This window comes from Xenopus tropicalis, chromosome 7 (assembly GCF_000004195.4).
Source record: "Xenopus tropicalis strain Nigerian chromosome 7, UCB_Xtro_10.0, whole genome shotgun sequence".
NCBI lineage: Eukaryota > Metazoa > Chordata > Amphibia > Anura > Pipidae > Xenopus > Xenopus tropicalis.
The window spans coordinates 32,127,289-32,151,931 of NC_030683.2; the positions used below are offsets into that span (position 1 = coordinate 32,127,289).

The 24,643-nt window shown below is 40.3% G+C and overlaps 1 protein-coding gene across 2 annotated transcripts; it reads left to right on the top strand.

Annotated features, from left to right (window-relative positions):
- Positions 1-249: 249 nt before the first annotated feature.
- Positions 250-23,719, top strand: pprc1 (peroxisome proliferator-activated receptor gamma, coactivator-related 1). Of its 2 annotated transcripts, XM_004915863.4 has the most exons (14): positions 251-407; positions 7,266-7,406; positions 7,536-7,688; positions 8,282-8,365; positions 9,310-12,433; positions 12,515-12,568; positions 13,422-13,482; positions 13,983-14,050; positions 14,362-15,190; positions 18,407-18,583; positions 19,050-19,107; positions 19,668-19,789; positions 22,155-22,306; positions 23,275-23,719. In XM_004915863.4, exons 1-14 carry the CDS (start codon positions 327-329, stop codon positions 23,376-23,378), a joined length of 5,208 nt encoding a protein of 1,735 aa, XP_004915920.2. In that variant the 5' UTR covers positions 251-326; the 3' UTR covers positions 23,379-23,719. The 2 variants fall into 2 exon arrangements, with proteins under 2 accessions (XP_004915921.2, XP_004915920.2); XM_004915864.4 differs by lacking the exon at positions 12,515-12,568 and having other exon boundaries at positions 250-407.
- Positions 23,720-24,643: the final 924 nt, after the last annotated feature.

The following is a 24,643-nucleotide window of genomic DNA, read 5'->3' on the forward strand; positions in this document are numbered from 1 at the left end:
CTGAACATATGGTAGCTTTAGGTTTGAGTGAGCGGCTGAGACTAGATACGTATCAGCGCTTCGGTTATGGATATCAATGAACTACTCGTATTACTCAATGTATGTCACTACGCCAATAATAACTAATTCGTCGGTCACGATTAAACAATCTACTTTTATTAGAGAAATTATGAGCTGCCACAACAAAGATGGCTGTATGCCTCCGCCCCATGCAAGCGGACTATTTCTAGCAATGACTCGGCATGAAGCCCCGCCCCCTCCCATGCGGCAGTACCACATGTCCCAGCGCTGGGCTGCCGGCAAAGCATAGGAGCTGAGGGGCCAAGATGGCGGCGCGGTGGGGAGCAGGAGAGGAGACTTTAACCATCGGAGGAATGGAGCTCTTCACCGCCGGAGGCCCTCTCCAGGTACACTAATGTTGCGTTGAAGGCGGCCCGAAGCCAAAGCGCACTGAGTGGCTGCGTGTCCGTGCCCGGGGAGCCGGTGTTTCCTGCCTGCCGGTGACACGTGGATGGGAGACACGCGTGTGTGCAGGACCCGCCCGGGCCAGGCCGCTGTTAGGCGATAGAGTAGGGTGCCATGGGCTGCCAACAGCTCGGCCCCGGCTGCCTGCCACTGTGTGCCTGGGGCTCCCCGGCCTTTCTGCTGGGCAGGCTGGCTTGACACGTGGAGCCATGGAGGCAGCCTTGCTGTGCGGCGCTGCTGTACAACTCTGCCTGTGCAGCACTCACATGGCACTCACACGGAACGGCCGCTCCGGCTCTTGCTGCGGGCAACATAAAGTTAGGGCGGCCGGGAATAGTGGCAACTACTTTGGCATCAATTTGGGAGCCGCTGTATTTGTATCTGTGCAGGAGACCTAAGTACTTATGTTAACTTGCGGGTTTCAGCTGCTGAACTGCAGCTCCCACTACCTCCTGACAGTGGTTATGGCTAAATGGAGAGCTGCTCATGGTGGCTACAATAGATACAATTGACGTGTTGTTTCATTGTAACTTCCTCCTAAAGGTTCATATCCTATAAGTATACATGTGTGGGAGCTGCTTTACCTTTGCTCCCTAAGCACATCGCACATGTGTTTTATTAACCAGCCCTCATATATCTATATGTACATGTGAGTGGGTGCTCCATGTGTTCTACCCCAGGGCATGGTGTATGGGATAGGCAGCAGCCATGCAGTTGGTGTGTGCAGAGGCACATGGAAGTGAGATACACGTGTGAATGTGTGCACAGAAGCACATGCCAGGTGCTATCCATATCCTCTGCTTTTCTACTTGATCTTAATCTGTGCAGGCACAGCCCTGACATGTAGTCAGCAGGATGTTGCAGGGTGTGGGTCTTTAAAGCATAGGGTTTATGCTGAATATTTTGAAACTTTTTGTTTGAATTCAGTTTACTAACTGGTTGAGACTCAGCATCTGGTTAATTGGTTGGGAATGATTTGAGACTTGGTTAACAATCAAGTGTTAACATTTGGGCTTTATTTGGAGAATTGTATTGTAGAACAATTAGTGCACACCCACTGTGCTTCTCATAACTGACCCAGTTACTGCATGCTGCCAAACTACAGACCCATATTTTAGTTGCATAAATATTATAAGCTTGTGCATCAACTGTTCTATCAGTCTGTTCTACCTCTATGGGGATTTAAGGCTGCACAAAAATAATGTTGTCAAGGGTTTGGGAAATATATATATTTTTTTTTTTCAAATTAAATTTGAACATAAATGTCAAGTTCCAGCTAGGGCAGGGTGCTTGCATGGTCTCCTCCCACACTCCAGAAATATACAGGCCAGTTCATTGGCTATTGATAAAACTATGCAAAGTATTTGTGTGTGTTCAAGATCTTAGATTGTAAGCTCCACTGCGAAGATAACTTATGAATGATTACAAATCTTGGTAAAGCATCAGACTGTATGAACACTATATAAACAAAGGATAAATATTAAAATTAATCCCCCTAAACTGCATTTTATAGGGGCTTTGTGCCCTGTTGGAGCAGCAGAACTAACTAAAATAATTAATGTGTCTAATGAATAGGCAGGTAGTGCAGTTATATATAAACAAATTGAGAATAAAAATATGAAAGCACTTATATGTATACAAAAAAAATTTAATTGCACATTGTTGTTTTGTAAGTGATATATTCATGCACATTGTGACCCTTGTGCTGGCAGTAGTCTGGCTTTAGCTATTATGGTTCTGGTTGTGGATGCACTGGAGAATGATACAATGGTAGGGGCAATCCAGTACTTAAGCAAGTGTGAATCCCATCAGCTCTGCAACTGTTGGTGAATGTCAGAGCAGAGAGAACTGCATGCAAATACAGAGGAAGGAGAAGGTGAAAGTTTCTTTCCTTCAAAGTGCTTGGGTTTTGTTATTCGCACCACTTAATTTTTTTCACTGTAGTGTGCGGAGTGGAATCTGAAAACCCCCAGTTGTTGTTTAGCCACAGCTTTAGGGCTGCATGACATTCTCCTTGGAGTTTTATTTAGGTCTAAGTTTTGTATTTCATGTTGAGGGTGGGTATGTGGACATCTCTGCAGTTATCATAGTGGTTTCCCACGGTGTTTAAACCTTTTTGCCCAGTGTAACAAGATGTATTTATATCTAACTTTCTTTTTGTAACAGTGCTTAGGAATCCTAGCACTAGAGTAGTTATACTACTTGAGAATGCTTCCTGTTAGTTTATAGGTTTGATACTTGTTTCTTTGGCTCCAAATTAGAATCAATAGATAAAATGTATCAAAGGTGCTCTTGTTATTCACACTACCAACATTGTTCAGGCTGCATCTGCCTCTGCATCTTTATTAAATCTGTATTAAAATGTTTGTGAACATTGTGTACATAGCATTGGATGTGAATTTCCTACCGTTCTTATGTATTTGCAGACAAACAGAGATGGGTTTGTTGGCTGTATGCATCTTGAATGAATGAATGATGTAGTGTGCTGCCTATCTTTGGTCTTGGGAAAGCTTGGGTCCCTAAAAATCTTTTGAAGAACCAACTGCAGCCAAAGAGAGCTCAGGAAAGATGGCTGATCATGGCCAAAGAACTAAACATCAGTTCATATAAACCTTGTTCTTTGACACTTGGGCAGGTAGTAGAGAAGAACAGTAGGCTCCATGGTACAATTATGTGACCAACATTGGGTTGTTTATAGTGCAGTTATATGAAATTAAGGATTTTGATTAATGGATTTTGGCTAATTGATAATGGGTCTTGCAAAAGCAATTGGGAATTGGGCAAATTCTTTCAAATAGGTATATTGGCTTTTGATGTGGGAGTCCTGCCTATGGTTATGAAAAAGTGTCTGCATTATAGTGAAAGCTCTATGTAATGCAATTTCTCTAGTGCAGCTCCAATGGAGTACCTGCTGTATATGCTATATTGCTAATTTTCTACCAATTCACCTCAGTCTTTAAGGCCGCATATTTAACTACTCTGGTTATTTAGGATACTTTTTCTTTTTTAGCAAAAGGGATTTATTCTTAAAACAATTGCCTATTTATAAATGTGGTTCACCAATGTTGCAAAAATAACCCAGTTATAGCTCCATAACTCTATGAATAAATGTAGAAACTGACATCCAGCTTTACTTTACAAAAATAAAATCTTTCTTTGATTCAAAGTGAAGCCCCATTAATTCAATGGCCTAATGAATGAAATTGGTAAAATGTCTGCTTGGCTTTAACAAGGAGCAATTACCAAACTGACTGTAAGCAGAAATTGGTTGTCTGTGCAGAATGCTCCAACGCTGTATTTCTAGTTCTGTGAGTGAATTGCTGTGTTGCTCACCTCAAAGGACCTTAAATTTATGTGGGTTTAACACCCTCTAATGGTCAAAAATAGATGGCATCCCTTTGCATTTTGTAAGGCACCTCAGATCCAGAGAAAATAAAGTTGCTATCCAGAGAATTTGATTCATGGATTGAACCAAGCCTCCCTGAGTCAGGCCTGTGACTCAGCTACTGTTCTTTGCCTTCTCCTGAATTCACCAAGTCTACAACATAACCTCTTTCCTGCCTATACTGGGGAGTTACCTATTTGTTTGCCTAAATAGAGATATTTAAAAAAACAAAAACAATATCCAATAGAATAACAAAATTCCTGCTGAGAACTCCTTGGCATTGGTGAATGCTCCCACTTGTAAAAACCCACATAAATAGGTAAAATATTCGCTGTGCATGGAAGTGGTTATACCTACAGTAGAATACCTGAAAGGACTATTTGTTACACATTCATTGCAAAATGTTTTTTGCTTTGGGGATATTGTATTTTAACAACTGTGGGTTTTAGCATATAGAGTTGTGCATGTGCATCCTCTGGTACTTTTCACTTGGCAACTAGCAGACAAGCAACTGTGTTATATAATGTACCATACAGGGCCATACAGTTGCTGATTCAGCAACTAATTGGCCTGTTTATGGGACCCTCCGCTGGGCCTGCCCAACTGATATCTGGCCGAACAGGCAGGCATGCATGCTGACCATTAGTGAGGTGGGTTGTATATAGGTGAATGCAGATGTGGGAAGTGGTGCAGGACAATGGCTTGCAATATAGGCTTCTTTGCCTAGTTGTGGTGACTAAAAATACAGTTTCTGGTACTTTTCAATTATTTGCGATGGCTGGATTTTTAAAAATCGCACCAACTAATCGCCCTGTCTGTCTTTGCCTAATAGGGAAGATCAAGGTTATTGTTGAGCAACAGCACATTATATTTTAATTACTTTAAAACACTTTAATTTTTTGATGTTACTCTTCCTTTAAAAGAGCTTTAATTAGCCTAGCTTAGGTTGCCCTTTGAGTATGTGAGTGCATTATATACATCTATATTCTTTTGGTAGAAATATTCCTGCAATTTTGCATTTATTTGCAATGAGGCACACTGATCTATTGTGTGTAGTGTATAACATCCCCAAAAGTGCAATTATACCTCATCATTTAAATGACTATAGCACACTCTTTTATTGGCTAAATCCCACACCAGTGAATGCACTGAACACTGCTGAGTATAGCGTTTCTCTGTTCAGCCATTTTGCTGTACCATACATTTTTCCTTACTACTAAACAATGAGCTGCTAGGGAAAAGCCTGTGCCCTGATTTCTTCAGAGATTAGCACATTTAGCTGCACATGAATCTGCCCTTCCTATCCCTGAGTATATAATGAATATGGGCCCCTATTTAAATCAGATTGTTTGAAAGCATGCCTGGCTTTAGTCACTAAACAGAGTAGTGTGCAATGTTCTGTCTGTAGTACCCTGCTCTTCACTTTTCAGACACAGTAGTTTAGCTAGCAGTTTTCAGCTAGTACATTAGCAATAAGAGCTTATGAATAACTATGTCAAAAACATTGGAACTAAAAAGTGCTTTAAAGGTGAGCTACATTAACAAACTCCCAGAATCTCAGGCTACTACTTGTAGTGAGGTGCAGTTGACTTGGATCTGTATTTTTATTTTCCCTTTCACTAATATTTAGCATTTCAACTAAATAGGTTCATGTTATGGGATCTATGACCCAGAATGTTTGGGGTTATCCATATTGCACTATTATCTCCTGGGAACAAAAAAATGCCTGCACCAGCGGTGACTGGTTGTTTTTTTTTTTTGTTTTTTTTTTTAAATATCTGGTGTGGGGAATGAATGGCTTCATGCGTTCTGTCCCAGGTGGTGAGTGTGACTTGTGCTACATTAGCAAAATTTGGTTAGCTAGGCAGGCTTATAGATATATACATTTTTGTTTATCCTCAAAGCGCCAAATTGTTTGTAATCCTGTAATTCTTTTCTCTCTCAAATGTGCGAAGGCTGGCACACACCAACAAGGCACCCTTGCACCACAATATCATTCTGACCCACGGGTTGATAACTGCCTATGTATGGACACCTGAAAGGTTTAGTTGCTTATGTAGAATGGAGTGCCCTATGGGCTAAGCATTGTAGCTGAAGGGTTTCTTTACATAATACAGAGTCTGCTGACAAGTGTTATTGGCTGGGTTCAAAATGTAAATAAATGTATAAAAGTAAATAGCACAAAGGAAAAGCAACACATTTCTGCATCTGAGATAATTTGTAGACTTAATCCTCATAACAAGTATCAATTTGGAAGCTGCTTTCCTTAAACCTGGTACAGATGTATCTACAGCGCTGCTTACTGACTTTAGGGCAGGGGTGTCAAACTCAATCACATAAGTTGTAGTATTAGGTGTAGTTGTAGTGATAGTTTTTACTGTTGGTTTACTTCCTTATTGGGATATACCAATTTATTATAGTAAAAATATTGCTCTATTTTTGGTGAAGCAAAATTTCTTAATGATACAGCTGGACTATGTTCAATCAATCCTTAGATGGATGCGACCCCTAGGATCTCAGTAGTGTCAGTTTATACGCGTTTTGCATGTTTGAACGTGATTAGTATATGCATATAAATATACGTGTACATAACAAATTTCTTAAGCAACAATATTAAATTATATAATATTTTATCATATGTTGACCAATACTGAATGTATACGTTTTCAACGGCTGTTATTATTTGTACTGCAGATTATTTTTCTGCATAATGTAAATATTAATGTTTGAAAATATTTTAATGCCTTTATTTGGCTATAATGTTTAAAAAATCCCAATTAAAATTATTGAAACTAAACTCAATCACATAAGGAGGCCAAAATCTAAAACACAGGTTAAATCGCCAGGCAAATTTCTTATTAAATTACTGTACGGTCAGTTACAGTCAGTGCAGTGATGCGAATGGTGCTGCATGGTCAGGCACAGTCACCAGGGTCCACATGAAACAGCCAGAAGGGTCGTATTTGGTTTTATACATGTGCTATAGGGTAATGGCAGGTGAATGGAAAAACACATTACGTGCACTATTAAATGCATATGCGTACCAGCGTAAAATGCAGAATCGATTCATCGGAAGGCAAGTGTTTTTATATATTTTCTTGCCCAAAGGAGGAATTTTTTGTTTGCCCTCATCTGTCATCACATTTAAAAGTAAATTTTTGCTCTGTGATGATGGCACATGAGACATGAGGCATGTCCTCCAGCATGTAAACGAGCAACTGTCACCACCTATTTAATTAAATGGCAAACGTGACAACATTGATACTGATGCATTTTGGACCAGAATGCTCACATGAGCATTTTCAGTGCGAAAAGCACCAGTACTGATGCTTTGTTTCCTGTTCAGGTAAAAATATGCCTTGTGCCATGGGCCTTGCCAAAATATTTCACAATTAAATTATCTTGTATGTTTCAGTGCAATACCCTGGAGGATCATGAGCCTTGTTCCGGCCTTTCAGACCTCAGCCTGGATGCAGGAGGATTCCTGGGAACTTTCCAGGGCTACGTGGATCATTCTATCATATCTATCATTGATGATACTGGTGCATTGGCTGAAGTAAGCTTTTAATAGTGGATTAATAGTTTCCCCACACCACATGCTACCTGACGCATTGATTTTTAGCTTGCTGCATTTAGACATTGTCAAATCCCTCTGAGACAATTCCATTCCTATTCCTCTTCGTAGAACAAAGGTCACTTTGATGAAGAAAACGAGCTGTCACTTCTGAATGCTCTAACAGAGATTCTGGACAATGCCGATGATGAGAATATGTCTCCATTTGACACCATCCCAGATACAGAACTACTCGTTTCCCCAAAAGACAAAGAAAACTCTACAGTAAGTTTTGTCACATTGATGCATCTACTACTAGGAAACGTCATTAAGGCTATATATTATAGGTTATTTTAAATAGTTGCTCCTTTCCAACAGATTTCTTAAATTACTCAGTCTGCTTTCCATTTTGCAAATCAGCATTAGAGACTGCTTCAGTGTAGCAGTCAGTCAATATCTCATACATGTATAAATGGAAATTGGTATCGAAAAGTAGGTGTTTATGCATACCGTGTGTGTGTGTGTGTGTATACACACACACACAGTATATTTATGTATGTGTATAATATATATAATATATGAAGAAGCAGAAAAGTGAATTCCATACAATGAAGGTGGTCTGCCCTCCAAATATCCGTGTTTCTCAGTGTTTTATTACATAAATTTCACCAACATTTCTGCTCCGGCTTGGGGCTTTTTCAAGGTTCATGGAATAAAGCACGGGATAGAAGCCGGTACCTGTAGGTTGCATTTCAATGAACATATTTGCTTGTTTTTCAAAATTGTATATTTTGTTTGGCCTCGCTGAAATAATTATCATTTCCTCTAAAAGTACCTCATTTTTTTTTTTCTTAAACTTTTGTCCTACTTTTGTGTAGTTTCAGAGATTTTTAAGTCTATCCCGTACACCGCCTGATCGAGCGGTATCCCCTTTGGATGATCAACGCAGAATTAATGGCAAGGTAAAGATTATAAGTTTTGGAGGCTAAAATATATGGGTTGTTTGTTCTTACATGTAACACTTTCACAAGTAATAACAGGAACGGCACTCCTACATTTAAGGCGTCTGGCCAATTCTATTGCAGCGCCCCACACGTTCCCAGGGGTGGCAAAAAGACGCTCCTGGTAACTTTAAGAGCTGAAATTCAGGCAACTGCTTTTCCTGCACTAGCTATGCAAGCTCCCCTCTACCCACTACAGTGCTAAATTTGTGAGCACAGTGGGTTGACGAGAGGTGATGGTGAGATTGCTACCTCAGGGCCTTCTAAGCCCCAGATATGCCTCAAACTCTCCCGTTGTCAAAAATAGAGGTGTTATTCATTTGGACTGTTGCTTTTTAATACAAACCAATCTGGGGCTCAAAGGCTTTAGACACATGCGAGTATTGCTCCTGTTACACCAGAATTTGTTATATGGTGATGTTCAGGCCGGCATCCGGAGAGCAAGAGCACAACTAAAATATGGATAAACCAGAGCACAGATGATCTACTGTAGATGTTCTTGCATGTAGTCATTTGCATCTATATTATTCTGAAATACACATTTGTTTTCTCGCCCATTTTACATTTATTGTTCATTTTATCTAAAGTTAAGTACGTTTCCTTGGTTCCTTTAACCATCAACCCCGTTCCACTGATTCCAACAAAATTGAATAATGTTGCTCATTTTGGATAGCAGTTAGTCTATTGCAGGACCTAGAAATTAGCTTTATCTGTGCCAAACATATGTTGCCCTGGTTGAATTCAAGGAGAGCTCAAGTTCCATTCAGTGTTCTAAATTTTTCCTGTGCGCAGCAATAAATAGGCCCTATGACTCAGCTGTGTCCATGTCAGAGTTACATGTTGAGTTATTTCTATTAGTTCAACTAAGATAATTACTATAATAAATTATTTTTGTTATTTTGCAGTTTGACTCTCACACATCAGGTCAGAATTGGGAATTGTTTCCAGAAAACATCAGTTCTACACCAAAGAGACACAACAGGCAGAGGAACATGAGGGCATGTTTAACACGGAGGTTAAGACCTGAGCTTACCCAACAGCGAAGTGATGGGGAAGATGAAGAGGTCCCAAGCCCAGAAAAGAACTCTGAAATAAACGCTGCTCTAGATTTGGAACAAGAGTTTGCAGTTAATTCTGTAAACAGGGAAAATGAATTTGAGGAGGATGCATTTGTGAAGAGAACGCCTTGTATAATTAATACAGAAAATGTTGCTCTTAATGACCTTGTGAAATATATGCACCCATATTGCCTTCCATCAGTTGCTGCTTGCATGGATCCTAAAGAGTCTGAGGTTGAAGATAATCTAAATGAAGGCATATTTCTTGAAATTGTAGCAAATGGAAAATGTATTAAATTGCCAGTGGTGATTGAGCCAGCTGAGGAGATGTCTGAGGGTTTGGAAGAAAGGATCTATCTTTCAGGGGAAAACAATTCTGACGTTGAAATGCAGGAATCTTCTGAAGAACAGTGTAGATCTCTACAGGATAGTGATCAACATTTAGTAAAGACTACAGATGAATGTACACAATTATTGCAGGAACCTATACTTTTGGACTGCAACAAAATGTTGCCCGTGTTATCCTCTCAGGAGGAGGAACCCACTTTGGAACCACAGCAAAATGACACTGTGGCCAAGGAACCTATATTCGAGCCTACTTCAGTAGATAATGGTTTAAGTGAAACCATTTTCAAACAGTGCAATGACTTTAATACAGAAAGTGATAATCAGAATCTTGAGCCAGCAGAGTCTGGTCCTGTAAAGGATATTGATCCCGAATCTTGTCTTCAAGACACATGTAAAGAACGTGTGGTACAGAAGGGGAAGAAATCTGATAAAACAAATCATAGCCAAAAATCCAAGGGTAAAATGAAAAAGAAGACAACTGAATGTAAACAGCAGGATGTTGTTGAAAGAATGACACTACAAAACAACCAGCCCCCTGTGTGTTTGAGTAACCCAGTAGTGCAAGAGTCTGATTTTCTAATAAAACAATTAGAGCAGGTTAAAAGGGAAACTCAGATGGAACTCAGGTCTTCTAAACTGGTTAGAGCAAAAGCACGAACAAGGCTAACCATTGATACTTCCAGTGCTCCAGTGAAAAAAATTCACAATGAAAAGACTAAAAAGATAGAGAAGTCCCTTGCTATAGAAAATGAGAAAACAAAGAGAAGTTCAGAAAATGCTGATACAGAAAAATGTTTAGTTCAAAACAATGTAAAAAGTTTGTGTGAGCAAGCTGAAAGCAAATCAGCTGAACTTGCTGAAGGGGATACAGTATTAGATGACAAACATGTCCATCCACAAGAGGCTGAAAGTAAGGATTACATTCCAAATGTTCAGTTAAAAGAGAGTTTGAATGATAAGGGCACAGTGAAAGGGGATATAGAAAATGATGCTAATGCAGTACAGATGTCTAAGGAGGCCAAACCAAAGTCCCTCAGTTTAAGTGAATACAGAATGCGAATGCAACAGCGCAAAGGGAATACAGTGCAGCGAGACAATGAAAGTACATCTGAAAGTAAATGGCCGTCCATTCCTGAGCCCCCAACTGAATTGGCAGAAATTCCTTGTTTGGTTGTACCTGGAAAGGAAGAGGTCCCAGTGAAACCATCCAAAGCAAAGCCATTAGAGGAAAAGTCTTGTGATATATCCAGGGCTGAAGAACCCTCTGGCTTGGAGAACTCATCTAACTTAGTTTCTGCATTGTCAAAAGCATCTGTACAGTCAGTACCAACTGCAGAAACTCTGCAACCTAAACAGCCTGATGTTCTGACACAAACTATAGATGCTACTTTCAGTGTGACTCAACCAAGTGTGCCACCACCCCCTTTTTATACACCCACGTGGCCTTCTGTTCCTTTGCAGCCCCCATACTATCCAAGTATACCTCCTCCACCTGCAGTTCCATTTCCAAGGGGTGGACCACATGATCCCTTGCACACCCTTCCTATGCCTCCCCCACCAGTTATTTCTTGGCCTCCTTTTCCACCACCACCTTTTGCAATGGGGCCTAATCCCTCCCCTGAGCTGCCTCTATGGGGAGCTGGAATCCCACCTCCACCACTTCCTTTTTGGCCACATCCCCCAGTGCAGCAAGGTTTGCATGGCGTACAGCAAGGATTACCTGGAAGAGGACCACCGTTGCTGAGCACTGATGGAACTACTGGTGGTGCCATGCCTCCAGTTTCTTCCATTGAGCTTAATAAAAATACTGATTCTCACATGTCTAAAGAGACCTATGTTGCATCTAATAAACACTGTAGTCAGAATATTTCTACAGAAAGTAGTAAAAAAACAAGTCCCTTACAGAAATGTAGTAATAGTTTAGTTTCAAAGGATAGAAATGCCAGTGACCTACCAAAACATCCAAGAGAGTTAACTAATCAAACCAAAGTGCCCCTTAAGAAGTCTGAGAATAGATCAACAAAGCTATCTGCACAGTTACACTCTGACCTCAGGAAGTCAGATCTTCCTAAACATGCCAGATCGGTGGAGAAGACACCAGAAAATGTGCCAGCAGAGCCGAAAAAGGCTAATTTGCTAGATCCAAATCTCAAATCTGCTAATCCAGTGGTCTTAAAAATCATGGAAATTTTAAAGAAAGCTCAAAAACTTGGTTTCCAAATAAACCCTCAACAGCCTTTGGAATCTGGAAGTGCAAAATCGGGAACATGTCTCTCTAGTCCAAAATTGGCTATTTCTGTCCCCTTACAGCCAGTTCAAAATCAGAAGCCCGGAGTCCCTTGCAAAGAGCAAGTGAACGTTAATACATCGACTCTTAAGGAAAGTCTCAGCACAGATCCTGTCCTGGAGAAACAACGGGCAAAGGAAACTCTAAATGTAGCATCTGAAGTGCAAAAACAAGAGACAGCTGAGAGTTCACAGGCTCCCAATATCCAACTAGCCCAGATGCCAGTATCCAAAGTCGCCACCCTGGGAGACTCTAGAGCTGATTTAAACATCAAGATCCCTTCAGCAGTTGCGAATGATGGCCAGACTACTGGGGAAAACTCCTCTTGCGAAGAAGGCAAGTGGTTATTATTTTCGGTTTATTACTTGGCGTTCTTTCTTATACTAAGTGGTAAATTAAACCTTATTATTTTTGTAGGTATTGAAGCTACTGATCTAACCAGTCTTCTGGAACAGTTTGAAAAGTCTGAGGGTAATTGCTTCATGTGCATTTTTCAAGCTAAATATGGGATAATTTTCTTCATATACAGGATTTCAGCAGGCTGCCAAAGTCTTTGTGTTCTATGGCTTTGGTCTTGTCTTGTCTTTTTTTAGTAGACAAGACACCCTTGGCAAAAGGAAAGGGAGTATTAGAGTATACTGCTCCTAACTTAGTAGTAGTAGATATGGTTGAAGAACACATTCTGGCCCTACTGGCCCCCAGACATAAAAAAGGTGCGTCATTTTTTGCATCTTTAAAGGGGTGGTTACAGAATGCTCCATTCCTAGCAACTTTGCAATTGGTTGTTATTTATTATAATTATTTGCCTCACTCTTCTAACTCTTTCCACCATTTTGCTAAAATATGTTGCTTTTTCAGGCTACAATTTTATTACTGATAATTTTTCTTGATTTTATATGCAGTCCCTCTCCTATTCATACCACTTTTCAAACCACTGCCTGGATTCTAGGATATATAAGCCCCTGGCAAGCATATAGTGCTGCAAAAGCAAAAAATAAAGTTAAGACCAATTGCAAATTGCCTCAGTCAATGTCTGTTATACTGAAAGTTACTGTAAAGTGAACTACCCCTTTAATACTCTTTTTCAAAAAGCTGCAGGCTAGGTAGTAAAGTAAGTGTTGCAACACTGGCAGCTGTAGAGCTTATATTTGAGCATGGCCAGTTTTATTTAGAATGGTTTGCATGTTAGCCAGTCAGTTGAAAAGACAGAGATAAAAGTCAAAAAGATAAAAAATAATGTAGATTGATAACAGTTTAAAAGGTATTAATGTTTTCTAGCTGTTCCATGTCCTCAAAGAAATTTAACAGATTTGGTTCTTTGCAGCTAACAATGAGGAGCAACACACACAAAGTCCTGAGTTAAAAGTGGCTGTAGGAAACTCTGGGTAAGTATGGGAGTTACCCTACAGCTAAATACCTGTGTCTATAGCGGGTCTGAGATACCTTTATGTCAGTGTTTGTCCCACATATTCATGGAACTTTCATTTTATGTACCACAAGAACATGGAATTTTTTTCTGATAGAAAGTGTGTATATAGATGGAGCACAGATTGCTGAAGTAGCAGCCAGCTGTTGTCTAGAGCGTGAATAACCCCCTACCCTAAGAACTGGGTTCTTAAACTACTGTTTCCAGTTACAATACGAATAGGATGTCACAATTACCCCTGCTGTAAATTGCATATAAAAGGGCAAGTCTGTACCATTGATAATTTTAATAGCACAGCTGGATGTTGGTAACTGCTCCCTCTGTTGAGTAGTAGTTTGGGTTATTAATATGTTGTGAGCCTTTTATGTCATAAAGCAAACATTACACAGAATATTTTCCCACTTTTGCTCCATAAGTATAACTGAAAAAAACCTAAACTTTCATATTTTCTATTGCCAGGTTGGAAAGACCAGTGGAAAAGAAGGTACTGGATAGACTTCTAGCTCCTGAGTTGGCCAATACTGCTGGTAATTTTTTTTTTTTTTTTTTTTTTTTTTTGGTAGTTTTGATTTTTTTTCATGCCCTGCCATTTTTCTGTGGTTTCAGAATGATAATGAGTGTGTATAAGCTGGACACTTCTTGGCCTTGTCAGTTTGATTAGCCATCTGTGCTCATGAGCTCAGGAGATCCTTATAAGCTGTGCTGCTGTGATTTCAGAGGAGGAAGGCTCTCTAACTCTCAAACAATAATTTCAACATTATTTGAGACTGTTCTGTGTATTTAAGTGTATGTAATGAATTCAAAATGCTATGATGTCTAATGGCTAAACCTTTTATAGGGTTAACTCCACCTGCAACTCCACCGCATCAGATGTGGAAGCCAGCTATTGCCTCGTCTCTGACTGGAAAAGCAAAACCACTGCATGGAAACTTCCAAGACCGAGCTTGTGCTTCTCCACTTAAGGCTGCAAAGTTAATTGAAGCAAAGCCTCTTCCACAGAGTAAACTACGCAACAAAAGTACAGCGATTCCTCCTGTTTACGCCCAACCGCCCATCCACGTGGCATCAGGTGATCACGACTATTGTATTCTTGCCACCTCCAAGTGTCCAGTTGCTGCTTCGTCTTCGTCTAACCCTGAAACTGTTGCGACAACCCAGAATACCCATTGTGAAGAAGGCTCCCGATGGAATGTTAAGCATCACCAAAATATTACCATAAAGCCTATAGTACCATTTAATAAAAGGGGTCAGAACAAAACGTGTCAGAATCAGGCCACAACTCCTCAACTTGCTGATGTATGCAACCGAAGTACTCCCTGCGGCACTAACAAGTTTGTACCATCTATTAGTAATATTCAGAATGATACCAATGATCCACTAGATCATAGGACTAATAAAGTAGAAGATGTTGCAGGAAAGCACCCAGGTTCAGTATTAATGTCTCCAGATGCGTCACCTTGTCACAGTGAAGACTGGGAGACCAGAACTAGTGTTAGAAGGGAAGATACCTCTGTTTCCCGGAGAGCTTTGCGCTGCTACAGAAGGTACAGAAGTTCTCCAAGCCCTCAGAAGTCCAGTGGTAGCCGTTCCTGTAGTTCAGATTCTTCGTGCTCTTCATCCTCTTCCAGTTCTCGCTCAAGATCACCTCCATCAAAGAGGCGGAGAATGTAAGTTTCATTTCTTGAAAATGTTTCCTTGTTGTAATGATCACCCTAGTAGTATCGTTCTCAGTCCTGATATGCAAGCAAAGCACTAGTGTATATAGGGTCACCAAGGGCCTTGGGTCAGTACACATATCAATAACCATATAAACATCTCTACTGTGGAATTTGCTTCCCATTGGTTAATATGGTTTGCAGAAGTGGTAAATTTGGTTTGTAGATTAAGAATTCTGCTTTGTTGTATAAACCTCTGCTGCCATGTAGCTAGCTGTGCTTGATGAGAACAGGGAGAGGGCGCTAGAGTTTGCTCAGTTTCCCCCTTTTTTTTTTTTTTTTTTTTTTTTTTTTTACATATGTGACTATCAGTCCCCCTGCTTCAGTAACATGCAATATAATTTCACTACAACATGTAGTTTAGTTTACTACTTTTGTAAAGGACCTGCTAGTGTGTGTATGTTCAATCCTCAAACCACATTAAACCTGTATAATAGTTGCTTCAACTAGTTATAAAAAAAAAATAAAGTAGAAACTTTGTGGTAACTCCACTTTCTGCTGCTTAGTCTCAAAACTGCAGCAAAAACACCTTCACATTTTCCTTAAAATCACTTAAATTGCATGAGTCTTTCAGCATGTTTGCGGCCCACTGAAACGGCATTTGCAGGAGTGATTGCCGATATGCTTGAGAGAATCCACCTAGGAGAATGCAGTGTAAAAGGGTTAGCTTTAAGCTTAGTTTTGAACCTAAGTTCACTCTTCTGTTCTTCAAATTAGAGACACAGCCTGGAAATATACTGAATTTACCCCAACCCCACACTGACTATTTGAGAAAGGCAACTTATTAGGTTCCAATGGTTACTGAGAAAGAAGCTTGTAGGCTATATAAACTATAAGTCATTTGTATCAATTTTAAAGCTTCTGATTGTAGAGCTGCACAGTAATTGAGAGAACCTTTAGGACCATGTGGTATTATTACTATTACTGTGCTGCTTTTAGTTCTTATAATTTCAGTTCATTTGTCTACTTAGAGTGCCACAAGTTGTACTTGGCATTATACTTACCACAGGCAAGCAGTTCTAAATATAATAGCTTTAATTTGCTGATGGAATATTTACTATTCTGATAGAATATTTACATGGTCCTGTTACAGAGCCACAGTGGTTAGCATTGCTGTGCTGGGGTCCTGCTAGAAAAGAAACTTTTTCCCTTTGTTCTCTGGATGTTTGTAGTGATATGGCTCCCTCTTGTGGCAATTGTAACTGGTCTTGCTTGCCCGCAATGTAATCTGAAACAAGCACAATCACTTTCATGGTTACACCCCTATATTTTTGAGTACATTAAGGCAATTGGATGTCCTTACAGGATTATGTAATAAAACTGCCATGACCCGTCACCCTGACAACTAGCAAGGTTGTATAAGTTGTTGCTTACAATAATCTATGAAAAGGCAGTGCAGTAGTGAACTTCCCCTTTAAGGATAACCCATTATCCCTGTAAATTTGTATGTCTACAGTGAATATATAACTGATGGGGATGGGGGGTATTCACAGTGAAAAGCATGTTTGTTGCATAAGATTTTTTTTTTTCTTGGGATCTGGGTATCTCCGTTATTTGTATCTCCATACCTTGTCTGCTAAAAATCATTTAAACAATAAGGATTAGTTATATCTTAGTTGGGATCAAGTACAGGTACTGTTATCTTATGATGGAAGTGTTCTGGCAGTTTATAATATTTCTGGGTAATATCTGTATCTAACTAGCTTGGCATCAGTTTTGATAAATACTATTGAAAAAGGTCCCAAAAGGGACCGAAACGTCGGTTGTACATGCAATTATAATACACAAGAGACTTTTTGAAACACAAAGACCCTTGGTGCTGGCTGCTTTATTTTGATATTTATGATATCCCGTGCACAGGAGACAAATAATTTCTAATATATATATATATATATATATATATATATATATATATATATATATATATATATATATATATATATATTATTAGAAATTATTTGTAGTGGGCCTTAAGTCATTACAGACTGCTTATCTGGAAAACCCCGTATGCTTTAGTTTAAAGTGCTGTTAGTTTAAGATGTAGCCGCCATTGTGTGCTTTGCATCTGTCTGTTTGAGACTTTAGCTCCTTTGTGTGTTTGGTATTCAGCCTATTCTTGTTACATTTCCATGCCTAAGCTCATAACTAACCCATGGCAGTTGCTGTTAAATGTGAATGGGTTTCATCAAAAATCCCAGATCAAATACAAGCAGGGGGAATGAACACACTGTGCCAAGCTGCCTTTGCAGTTTAACCCCTATTACTAAGGTAACGTGGTCAGCCGCATGTCACATAAGTTGTTAGGGTAGGGCCGAGGGATCTGGAGTGCAGAACAATAGAAAAGAATAGATTTTAGAAAGCTAAATCTATGGAACAGGTGCACATTCAGTTGTATCCTTTCTCTCTGCTGTTTGTCTCTCTTTCTTTGCACCTGTATTTTCCTGCCATATTTAACGACGGCAGTTTCCTGTAGAAGAATGTACACTGAGTCTCAGTCAGAAAAGCACCCAGCACCAGAGAGACTTACAGCCATGTAGTGATTTGTCTTCATTTTTTGAATATTAACACTTTGAGTCTCAAGAGAGCCCCTTGTGATATTCTATTCAGAACTATAATATAAATATGCAAACTTTCCCTTTGTGATGTTGGGCCTATGGCAAATCTAGTTCTTTTGACCCTGTGGACCTTCAGCTGGACAAGTGTACCGGGCTGCCCCTTGCCCCCACTACATTGCATTGGTTTGGAGTGCAGTTCCAATTTTGCTTGGGGCTTTCTTGCCTTTATATAAGATGTTTTACAGTGAAATGAGCAGCTTCAAATCTTTACAGGCACTGAAATCTGTAATAGTTTGAGGGCTTGTACTTTTATGAAATTCCCATGCGGCTCTCCCATGCTTTCATGCACAGGTTTGGCATCTCTGCCTGTGGCTAAACATCTCAAGGGCAGAATGAGATCAGTTACATGTTGAATGCAAGCAGTGTAGCGCAGAGAATGCTGCGATGGCAGCCACGAGGCAAGGCCACTGATAAGGGGTGTAAAGGAATAGTGCCTTATCTAGATTCTGTGCAGTCTGTGATGATGTTGTATGGTTTAGTCCCAGCGTTGCAGCTGATGGCAAGTTCATATGCCGCTATATTGATCCAGCAATGCCTTTGTTTTTACTCACAGATCAAGAAGTCGCCACAGGTCCCGCTCTTCGTCCCGATCTAGATACCATGGCTCAAGCAGCAGGTCTTGGTCATCATCTTCCTCATGTTCCTCCCGCTCCTGCTCTCCATCCTCAAGCTGCTCTCGCTCCCGCTCCAGATCCCCCTATCGCCGGAGGTACAGGAGCAGAAGTAGAAGGTAAGGTCTAAACTGGCTAGGGAATCCTTAACCATAGCTGTCGGGTAGGAACATAGTCATGCTGTTTTATTCACTTTATTCCTTTTGCATAGAGTAAGTTGTGGAATGTAATAAGTTAGAGATCCTATTGCTAGCAACTTTGCAATTGGTCCATGATTTCCACTTCTACATTTTTCCACCTTTTTAAATGGGGGACACTAACCCCAGCACCAAAAAGTTATTGCTTTGGAAGCTTACAATTTTATTACTACTTTGTATTCCTTACCTTTCTCTTTCTACCTTGCTAATGATATTCCAGTCTCTCTCGTTCAAACTACTACCTGGTTGCCAAGGTAAACAAGACCCTAGCAACCAGATAACTGTTGACATTACAACCTGGAGAGTTGTTTAACAAAAAGCTAAACTGAAAAACCACAAAAAAAACCAAAAAAAAATCTGATTGCAAGTTGGTTTTATTATTTGACAGGTGTGAGTCTCAAGAGAGCTCTAATAGGCAGAAGATCCTGCACAAAGAGCGGGCAATAGTAAGTATTTCCATACACTTTAATATGCCCTTTCAGCAAATTGGATTGACAAGCAGTCTGTTTCTAGTTTTGAAAGATAAGCAGGTTTTATTTGTAAGGTTTTCCCTCTTATGTGTTTGGGCAAGCTATTCTACCAAGCACATAGTGGTTATGGCTGCTGTATGTTCTGGACTAGAAACAATTTGGGCATCTTTACAATGAAGGGCACATGTAGTCCTGATAAAATGACCAACTGATGCAAGTTCCCTGGCTGCTGTCAGAAAAGCATTCCCCCTTTGCCCCTGCAAGGGTATTTACACAGCAGCAGCATGTGTCTGGAATTGATGAACCTATATGGACTTCAGTTCACTGTATAAGTAGTACATTTATTAAAGGGGTCCAGTGATCTAAGTGCCCTCCTCAGAGCACCCGAGGAGAACAAGCAGTAACTTGTCTTTGTGTAGCAATCACATTATTGTAACAATCATAGACTAATGCATAGAAACCACTGGAACACAAAAGCCTAATTTGAATCCTAATAGCGTCATATTGATCTGTTTATAATTATTCTGACTTTATAGGAGGAAAGGAGAGTCGTCTACATCGGCAAAATTAACAGTCGCATGACTAGATCTGAGCTCAAAAGCCGGTTTTCTGCTTTTGGGGAAATAGAGGAGTGCACCATTCACTTCAGGGAGGAAGGGTAAGAAGTGACATCCAAACAGTTATCATTTTGTTGAACTCCTTACCATCTAAGAAAGCAATATTTGTGATATTAGCCATAGGCCTGTAATTACTAGGATTGCACGCCTACACATCTTGTGCCAGCTTTGATCCAGGTGGTGTCAGGGGTCTGGGTTTTTCCATAAGCAGTCTTGCTTTGTGTTTAATGGCATGGTTCAAAGGGATGCTGAGAAAGCATTTTATAAAGGGGAACTAAACATCTTGTGCTGCCCCTGCTCTCTCCCCTTGGTGCTTTAGAATTATTTAATCTCTGCCCCACACTTTAATATGCAGAAATTAGATAGTGTAATTTGCAGGGATAAATGAAAGGAAGATACAGAAAGATATGTACGTTTGTGTGTTCTTTAAAGGGTTATGCTATTTTCCATTGCTGCAAGTTATCTTAGTTGCCATAATTGACAGTAGCGCCATCACTGACCTCTTGTGGTGCTGTTGCTGTATATGGTGACTGCTGAGGCAAGCAATATGGCAGGATATGCAAGATAAACTGTATTTCTAAGTAAGAGATATACAGTGGCTTGCAAAAGTATTTGGCCCCCTTGAACTTTTCCACATTTTGTCACATTACAGCCACAAACATGAATCAATTTTATTGGAATTCCACGCGAAAGACCAATACAAAGTGGTGTACACGTGAGTAGTGGAACGAAAATCATACATGATTCCAAACATTTTTTACAAATAAATAACTGCAAAGTGGGGTGTGCGTAATTATTCAGCCCCCTGAGTCAATACTTTGTAGAACCACCTTTTGCTGCAATTCCAGCTGCCAGTCTTTTAGGGTATGTCTCTACCAGCTTTGCACATCTACAGACTGAAATCCTTGCCCATTCTTCTTTGCAAAACAGCTCCAGCTCAGTCAGATTAGATGGACCGCGTTTGTGAACAGATCTTGCCACAGATCTTGCCACAGATTCTCGGTTGGATTTAGATCTGGACTTTGACTGGGCCATTCTAACACATGGATATGTTTTGTTTTAAACCATTCCATTGTTGCCCTGGCTTTATGTTTAGGGTCGTTGTCCTGCTGGAAGGTGAACCTCCGCCCCAGTCTCCAGTCTTTTGCAGACTCCAAGAGGTTTTCTTCCAAGATTACCCTGTATTTGGCTCCATCCATCTTCCCATCAACTCTGACCAGCTTCCCTGTCCCTGCTGAAGAGAAGCACCCCCAGAGCATAATGCTGCCACCACCATATTTGACAGTGGGGATGGTGTGTTCAGAGTGATGTGCAGTGTTAGTTTTCCGCCACACATAGCGTTTTGCATTTTGGCCAAAAAGTTCCATTTTGGTCTCATCTGATCAGAGCACCTTCTTCCACATGTTTGCTGTGTCCCCCACATGGCTTGTGGCAAACTGCAAACGGGACTTCTTATGGTTTTCTGTTAACAATGGCTTTCTTCTTGCCACTCTTCCATAAAGGCCAACTTTGTGCAGTGCACGACTAATAGTTGTCCTATGGACAGATTCCCCCACCTGAGCTGTAGATCTCTGCAGCTCCCCCAGAGTCACCATGGGCCTCTTGGCTGCATTTCTGATCAGCGCTCTCCTTGTTCGGCCTGTGAGTTTAGGTGGACGGCCTTGTCTTTACAGTTACAGTTTACAGTTGTGCCATACTCCTTCCATTTCTGAATGATCGTTTGAACAGTGCTCCGTGGGATGTTCAAGGCTTTGGAAATCTTTTTGTAGCCTAAGCCTGCTTTAAATTTCTCGATAACTTTATCCCTGACCTGTCTGGTATGTTCTTTGGACTTCATGGTGTTGTTGCTCCCAATATTCACTTAGACAACCTCTGAGGCCCTCACAGAGCAGCTGTATTTGTACTGACATTAGATTACATACAGGTGCACTCTATTTAGTCATTCGCACTCATCAGGCAATGTCTATGGGCAACTGACTGCACTCAGACCAAAGGGGGCTGAATAATTACGCACACCCCACTTTGCAGTTATTTATTTGTAAAAAATGTTTGGATTCATGTATGATTTTCGTTCCACTTCTCACGTGTACACCACTTTGTATTGGTCTTTCACGTGGAATTCCAATAAAATTGATTCATGTTTGTGGCTGTAATGTGACAAAATGTGGAAAAGTTCAAGGGGGCCGAATACTTTTGCAAGTCACTGTATTCCATGTCTGCTGTTGCAGGAGCAATATATATAGTGCTGACTCCTAGGCATATTTTGTGTTTAAATTAAACCAATTGCACTGCGTGGAGATTGGATAGGACCATGGATGGGTAGTGAATACAAAGCATTTAGAAGTTAGCACACTAACTTAATTGCATGGTTTGTATATAATTATTTATTTTCTTTTTCTTCTCTAGTGATAACTATGGCTTTGTCACCTACCGTTATACTTGTGAAGCCTTTGCTGCCATAGAAAACGGCCACAAGCTGCGACTTCCAGATGAACTGCCTTTCGACCTCTGTTTTGGTGGCAGGAGACAATTCTGTAAGAGTAGCTATGCCGATCTGGGTAAGTGCCTATTGCTTGACATATTCGCTTCTTTGTCAACCTTTAATTTGTGCTTAATGGCAAATGCCCTCTTAAGGCTAAACTGTGTTTTGGTATATATATATGGTGATACCAAATTCTGCTGTATAACTGATCCCATTCACTCTGTAGTCTGTGAGTTAATATAGTCTCTCATTTCTGCTGCCTATATGTTCTCCCTGAACAGTCCCACTAGCAATATAAGCATACAGCATCATGGGATGTAACTAATCACTTAGGCTGAGGGCCCACAGAGTGTAAATTTTTTTGCAGGCCAAGGAGAAGCTGATCCGCTTTCTTACGCATCTCAATAAAGGTGGCCATATGCTATATGATCCGGTTATCAAACGACCGGCTCTTAGGTGGGCTATATCGGGGGAACAGGACCAGTCAGAGTGAGGACCACATCAATGAGCTGATGCAGTCCCTGATCCAGTGGGAAAATCAAACCTGCCTGATTGATATCCGCCTAATTTTAGCTCAGATATCTGTTCAGTAGGCCTGTTGGGGGTCCCCATACATGGTCAGATAAGCTGCTGAATCGGTCTGAGGGACCAGAATCAGCAGCTTCTGCCTCTGCTCAGCTACACAAAGTGGAGCCAAGCAGGAATCCAGCCAAAAAATACCCCCTTTTTTGGCCTTTTCAGGCTGATCCCGTGCCCGGCTTCGCTTTGTGTTTATAGACCAAATTATGGTGGTAAATTTGCAGACTGTGACCTAATATTCTTCCTTGATCCATGAGTTTTGAATTCTAAGGAGGCATGTTACCCTGTCCCCCACCTGTTATAATATACAGAGAATTGGCTGGTGACCTCTTGCTATTGAACTACTGCCCCAGCATGCTCTGCCTCTTGTATGCCAGTACCTAGGGGTCTTGTGTGTGTTCCTGTTGTGAGCTGTAAAGTGTAAATAGACATTTATATAAGTGTTCTCTTGTGTTTTTGTCCCAGATTCAAACAAGGATGATTTTGATCCAGCACCGGTTAGGAGCAGATTTGAAAGTTTAGATTTCGATACATTATTGAAGCAAGCCCAGAAGGGTATCCGGAGGTAACGTTTAGCGCATCCGCTCAAGCAGGGAGATCAAATATATAGAGTCTATAACCAAAACTATTTACCTCAGAACACTGGATATGGCCATTCACTAAAAAGCATGACAATGCTGTTTAAAGGAAAAGCGTGCCCTATTTTTTTTTTTTTCTAAAATAAACAAAAAATCATGATAAAAAGGTTTAAGGACAATTAGATTTTTTTAATGACATTTGTTTTTCTAACCTATTTAACAAATGCTTCAAGTGCATTCTGAATAATGTAACCATGTCTATAGTATATGATAAAAAAAAAATCACTATGCAGATTAAAAAAAAAAAAAAAATGAATTAAAAATTATGAAATAGAAGCCTTCCTGTTGTTTTTTTTCTTAAGTGTTGGTAGTGGTGCATTCACACTTCATTTGTAACGTTGTGGTAAATGGTTCTTGACAAATGTATGTTTTGGTTAAAGGACAATAAATGTGGATGTGTCATTTGGCCCCTTGGGGGTGCCTAACATTTTGGCACCCCCAAGTGACTTTGCCTTTCCTTCTCCTTTAAGTTGGCTGCATGCCATGATATGCGGTAACCTGCTGAGATTGCTACAGCACGTGACTACAACCTACAGAGCCAGTGGCTTTCCAAAAGTTATAGTCATAACAGTTGGAGGGCACAGAATCAAGGTGAATTCACTAGCATTGGTGTGATTTCTATCAACACTAAGAAGCGTATTTATCAATGGGTAAAAGTTCACAATTTGATAGACGCTTCTAAAATTCCCATGGATGAATAGAATGTGGGTGAGTTTTAATGTATTAAGCTTTAAACTCACATTTTGCTAAATCTGTCCCTAAGTATTTCAGTCCCATCACTAAGTAGTTCAGTGCTATCTACTTGCGCGTGAAAAGCGCGTATTGCTGTCATTGGGTGGTTCTGTATGCTGTGTTTATCACAAGGGAACATTTAACAGATGCTGCAATAAGTAACACATCTGGCTGACGCATTTTATGGTATAAAAAGCTTATAATACAAAAGCTACTGGGGTAGCCATTGTAGAATGTGAAACACTTTTATAAAAGAAAGGGGGGGAGCTCTGCATGTTCTACCATGTTTCTTGAACATATGCGGTCATCTCATATCATGTAAAACAGTTATCCAGCTGTACTACCTTTACCACTAGACTTTGGGACTATAGAATTAGGCAGCTATACCAGCAACACAGTATTGTGTCCAGTTTTCAAGCATTTACCCCAAATTTTACCATGTGCCCCTCCCCAGCATGAGTTAT

Bases quoted from the DNA above. Each gene is read 5' to 3' on its own strand.
- pprc1 (XM_004915863.4), top strand. From the start codon at position 327: ATGGCGGCGCGGTGGGGAGCAGGAGAGGAGACTTTAACCATCGGAGGA. The intron at 12,434-12,514 runs GCAAGTGGTTAT...TTATTTTTGTAG, and splicing joins AAACTCCTCTTGCGAAGAAG to GTATTGAAGCTACTGATCTA. The intron at 15,191-18,406 runs GTAAGTTTCATT...TTTTACTCACAG, and splicing joins CCATCAAAGAGGCGGAGAAT to ATCAAGAAGTCGCCACAGGT.